The sequence below is a fragment of the Lathyrus oleraceus genome, chromosome 5 (genome assembly GCF_024323335.1).
Source record: "Lathyrus oleraceus cultivar Zhongwan6 chromosome 5, CAAS_Psat_ZW6_1.0, whole genome shotgun sequence".
Taxonomy (NCBI): Eukaryota; Viridiplantae; Streptophyta; class Magnoliopsida; order Fabales; family Fabaceae; genus Lathyrus; species Lathyrus oleraceus.
This window is the reverse complement of record NC_066583.1, coordinates 251,465,791-251,471,813: the sequence shown is the minus strand read 5'-3', so window position 1 is coordinate 251,471,813 and position 6,023 is coordinate 251,465,791. Positions and strand designations below refer to the sequence as shown.

The 6,023-nt window shown below is 39.6% G+C and overlaps 1 protein-coding gene across 1 annotated transcript; it reads left to right on the top strand.

Moving 5' to 3' along the window:
• Positions 1-4,669: 4,669 nt before the first annotated feature.
• LOC127080033 (uncharacterized) lies at positions 4,670-5,800 on the top strand. Its single transcript, XM_051020369.1, has one exon. It carries the CDS (start codon positions 4,670-4,672, stop codon positions 5,798-5,800), a length of 1,131 nt encoding a protein of 376 aa, XP_050876326.1.
• The last annotated feature ends 223 nt before the right edge of the window (positions 5,801-6,023 follow it).

The window sequence follows — 6,023 nt, the reverse complement described above, 5'->3', positions numbered from 1 at the left end:
GAATTATGCAAATAAATCTTATTTTGATTAAATAAATGAGCATGACAGGATAGAATTGATGAATGCAGTGAAATGATTGTGTGACACCCTTCGGGGCATAATTACTCTGATTAATATGTTGTTATTTTAATTGAAATATTTTGGGGTATTTAGAAGGGTGTTACAGTATGGCTGAAGATGTGTTGGTAACGATAGCGGACTTGACTTTCCCAATCGATTTTGTAATCCTAGACATACCTGAAGACAATGAGGCACCCATCATTCTGGGTCGACCTTTCATGAAGACGAGTCGATGCAAGCTCGACATGGATGAGTGCACGTTAACCTTGAAAGTTCACTACAAGGAAATAACATTGAATGTTATTGAAGACCAGGAGATGGAGGAAGATACAGAATCTCAGTATCAAGTAGGCTTAATCAGGACATTGAATACTATCAAAGTCTCACCACTGCCAGTAACCACCCTAAATGGAAAGATTCCTAACACCAAAAGGAAGGTTAAAAAGGAATAGTGGCACAGAGGAGTCCACACTAATAAAAGAGACAACGTCCGAGTTATAGACAAGAGGTGCAACAAGGTTTTGAAATTGAAATACCCCCCATGATAAGGGAAATGAACCGTCGAGCCATGCGACGTTAAACGAAGCGCTTCGTGGGAGGCAACCCACGCGTTTGATTTCTAATTTATGTCATTTTTCTTTTTCTTTGTGTATGCTAAAATTTTGTTGTAGGGGAGGAGGAGAATTAGAAGAGCAAAGTCACAAACACCTCAAAATGGAAGGAAACCACACAAGTGCAGTAAAACAACAGTAGTCGCTGTGAGTCCCCTTTGTATCTGAATTTAAACATTGAGGTCAATGTTTAGTTTAGGTGTGGGGGGGTTTTCCTTTCATGTTTTATTTCGTTTTCATTTTGTTCATGTTTTCCTCCATCGTTTTTGGCTTTCGTTTTTGCTTCTGTTGTCGTAGTATTTTGTTTTTATTGTTTACCTGTGTGTACAGAGTGATGAGAAATTATGGACGAATCCGGGATCAATGGTAGTGGATGAAAGACACCCCTCATACTTATTCTGATAAGGCACCCCGAAAGTTGATGCAACCATGAGAAAATAAAGTCGGACACAATTTGGTGACACCGGACCAAGAGAGCGGTATGGAAGAACCGAGTCAGAAAAGAAACCACATAACACGAGGAGGCTTCAGAGCTTGTAAAGCTAACCAACATGGTGAGATTACAAAAAGCCAGACACTAAACATCAGCATGAGAGTTCAGCCAGGTATGACTTTACCACTCTGATTTTGCGTATGTCCTTATGACACTTCATAGCATGACAACACACACTGAGGCAAGTTGCTTGTTAGCCAGGGCCTTTCTTGCTTCCCCTATCTGTATGTTTCCTTTCGTAAACCCCGTTGAGCCTTAGCCATTTTATTCATCATAAACCCCATGTTAACCACTCATCATTCATTTCTTCCATCACTCTGTATGATTGTTGTGAGTTACAATATGTCCATAAAGCTAAGTTTGGGGTGGTAATCTTGAAAGATAGGGCAAGTGCATAATAAGAGATCATACAAAAAGACAAGAATTGTGTATGTCCAACAAGAAAAAAAAGAGAAACAAAAGATAAAAAATGCACTTGCCGAGACTTAAGACTCTAGCACCTATAAAATGCTCGCAAAAAAAAATTGAGTAGAAAAAAGAGTCAAAAGAGTGAAATTAACCCCAAGAGTATACATGATGCACGAGAAAAAGAGAAAGAAAAATCACACAACATGATTGCCGAGTTCAAAACCCTTTGTTGTCCATTTTTTTGTTTATTCCACCGTACCCAAGCCCCGTTACAACCTAAAAGACCTTGTAAAGTGTGTGGAATCTGTTGTTGTCGTGAAATTAGAATGTATTCAAATTTAAGAGTTGGGTATTGCATACTGTGCTGTGAGTGTACACACCCTAACCATGAGAGATGTTGTGAGTGTGTGAAAAGCTTGCAGGTGACGAGGCTTCTGATGTGGAAATGTGGCAAACTGCCTGAGTCGGAGATACCTGAAACTTGATTGGAAAGGAATAACACAAATTGTGAAAGACTAGGTTGCATTGTGGAAAATGAATTCGTGGGTGACCTTTGTTTGAACTTAATACATCACTTGAGGACAAGCAATGAGACAAGTTTGAGGTTGTGATCGGTCACCATTTCCATTGAATTCCCACCGTTAATCCGACATATTTTCATCACTTTGGTAAGATTTATGTTTGTTTATAGTTGTTTCAGAGTCATTTATCATGTTTTGTTGGTTTGGTATCGCATTGCATTTTATTACAAGTTTATGTCAAAAAGGTCTCGTTTACACTTCGTTTTGGTAGTGTTATTGTTACAGGCCATTGCACAGGTTTAAAAGCACTAATAGTGGAGTTATGGATACTCAGAAAGGCAAAAATATGGAGAGACAGCAGGTCAACACGGGCCCCCGTGTGCTACAACATTGCCCGTGTTGTTGGTCAGGCAAAGCAAACTTGGAGAAGAAAAACAGAGAGCAACACGGGCACCCGTGTGGTGACACACGGCCGTGTTATTTAAAACAGTGCATTAACACGGGCACCCGTGTGTAGGAACACGGCCCGTGTTGTTACCTCTGTAGCTTGATTTGAAAATGCTCATGTTGGAGAGCACACACGGGCACCCGTGTGTACACACACGGCCCGTGTTGTTGGGCGCGACTTAGAAACTTCAATTTTTGCCATGTGAACCTATTCTGCTCATTAATGGTAGTTTGGACTTTTGGCTTGAGAAAAATCCATCTGAAACTATTAGAAGGCTTGGGAGAGAAAGGAGAAGAGACTTTTTGACGTACGAAAGAAAACATTGGACCAGAGAAGGTAGCTACTACAGAGGATTCGAAGACGGCAAGATTCAAGGGCATCACCCATTGAAGAGCAAAATCTCCTAATTCTTTATAATGTTTAATTTCTATACTATGATTTCTTTGAATACTATGAGAGGCTAAACCCCCAATGCTAGGGGGGTGGTCCTGATTTGATCTGATGTTATGAGTTCTAACTCTAGATTTCCTATTTACTATGTTACGAATTTCAATTCAATTGTGTGATATGCTTATGCTTTTGTATCGGACAAATACAATTAGATCTATGACTATCAATAACAGGACTGTGATTGTTAGGGTTTTCACACAATTGGGTTTATAATTGTATCACCTAGGACTAGGAACTTTTGTAAATCGCCATAAACCTTGATATTGTTTATGATTAAAACCAATGATTAATTGAATGGACATTTGAGTAAGAATTGGTAGTTTAATAGTCTCTTCCTTAAGGACTTAAGGAAGAACATTCTGAGGTTAGGAGATTGAATGTTTCATGTGTATTAAGGAAATCTTGACTGAATTCATAACTGGTTAAATCAACCACTCACCCTAGCATATTTTATCTTAATCAATTATTTCTACTATCTTTTTGTGTTTATTATTATAAATTCACAAAACCAACCAAACCCTTGTCTTTTTGTTCAAATAGAATCAGAAGTAAAATAAGTATTTCCTACGCAATCCCTGAGATCGATACTTGGAAATAAAACTCCTTATTACTATATCGGTAAAAATAGTACACTTGCTATTTTTCCGATCAGTGACTCTGTTCGAACATAATTTTTTCCTTGACCATCGCGATGAATCGTATATTTCGAGATGCGATAGATGGCGACTCTGCTGGGGAAAAGCTCATAACAAAAGAGAGTGAAGCCTAATTTAGTTCAGTTGATGTATTGTGTGTTTATTTGTTTGTTATTTATTCTGTTATTATTGTTCTGTCATAATTATTGTCTGGTTGTTTTATTGGCTATGTATTATTGGGGTTATCTGGTTGGTGATACTTTGTGAGATAGGCTCTCCACCCGAGTCTGAGAAAAACCATAAGATTAAGTTGGTGGTTGCATAGTGGACGCCCACAAGGAGTCTTCCTTGTTGGGAAGATACGAAGACCCCACCTAGAGGAGATTCTTTTGAGATATTATTGCCCGACGAGTTTTCGTAACGAAGATAGTATTCTCAGGTTGGATCAATGACTCCAGGGACCTTTTAACCCATTATATCCGGTGGTTATGTAGTATTTACCTGAAAAGTCTCAGACTTATTGGGTTAATACGAAAGCCCCAATCAAATGAGACCCCTTGGGCATATTACTACCTTACAATAGTATTCCCAACCTTGATCTATGAATCTGAGAACCTTATTAGAATCTTGGACTCGAGAGTTGTGTAGTATGGACCCACTAGGAGTCTTCCTCTTTGGGACCATACAAAGGCCTCACCCAGACGAGACTCTTTTTGGGGATGTTATTGGCGGATGAGCTTTCGTCATGACAATAACCTTCCTAAATAGTGATTGATGACTTTGGGAACCTCTTAACTTTGGTATCCTCCAAAAAGGGTTTTGTTTAGTAACTAAGGATACCCACTCTCACGGCCTGTATGTTGACCTACCTGTGGCATGCATAGCATCATTCATAACATGACATTCATATTATTTTATTTCCAAGGAATCTGAGTGTCATAAGTTGCAGGAATTCAAGAAGCATGGAATCAAGCAAAAGAAATATTTACTCTTTCAAGTTCAAAGACCCCGATCTAAGGAGCTTACGTGACTTGGTCTCCCAGATGCACCCGGTATACAAAATCAACTTTGGGAAGAATTATGGCAATCTGCTCAGCATCCTCAACCAACGAGTGGACCATACAGCTTTAGTCACTCTGGCTCAATTCTATGACCTACCTTTAAGATGTTTCACATTCCAAGACTTCCAGCTAGCACCAACATTGAAAGAATTCGAGCGTCTTGTTAGGATTCCTATGAAGAACAAGCCACTATTTAAAGGGATAGATGAATCTTTGCCCCTTGAGATCATTGCTAACATGCTTCACATGGACGAAAAGGAAGTAGAGGCTAACCTAGAGACCAAAGGGAATACCAATGGATTTTCGCTAAGTTTTCTCATGGAAAGAGCTCATACCCTACTAAAAGCAGAAAGTTGGGATGCTTGTTACTCTGCTATTGCGTTGGCCATCTATGGCATCGTCCTGTTCCCAAATATGGATGGTTTCATAGACATGGCTGCTATTTGCGTTTTCCTTGCTGGAAACCCAGTACCCACCTTGTTAGCTGATGTTTACTATTACATGAGCCATAGGTACACCAAGAAGAAAGGAATGATTGCTTGTTGTGCTCCTTTACTATATCAGTGGTTTCTTGAGCATCTTCCAAAGACAGGTGTTTGGGTAGAACAGACAGATGTTAGTTGGCCTCAGAGATTGGGATCACTCCGATTCAAAGATCTTTCTTGGTATTCCAAAGAATACATCAACATGGACATCATATTCAGTTGTGGAGATTTCCCTAATATACCACTTATTGGAACTCAAGGATGCGTAAATTCTAACCTGATTCTATCCCTAAGACAGCTTGGCTACCCAATGGAAGGCCCTCCAGAGGCAAGGTCTTTGGAAGCTTTTTTGTTGCTTGACTTTGGGGTTGAGAATCCTAGCTTGTTCCAACGAATCAGAGAGGCTTGGAAGAATGTCAATCGAAAAGGGAAAGCGGATTTGGGGAGAGCAAATGGGATTACAAAAGAACCATATTTTCATTGGGTAAAGGAAAGGGTGGAGATGATCAAAATGCCATTTGTCATTCGGACACCTGTACCTCTTCCTGAACCTAAGCTCACCCATGTCCCTATTGAAGAAGTGGAGGAACTCAAGACCACCATGGCAAAGTTAGAAAAAGAGAATTAAGAGTTGAAGATAAAACCCCAACAAATCATCAATGAGAAAAACACCATGAAGTGGGAGCTTGAGAGAAAGGATATACAGCTTCAAACACATGTGGAAAAGTTCAACAAAGAGGAGCATAAGAGGAAAAAGATCAAAGTGGGATTAGAACAAGCTAACCATTGTCTAGATACTCTTAAGGGTCAATTACGACGAGCTCGGAAAGAATGTCAAGACAATGAGCGTT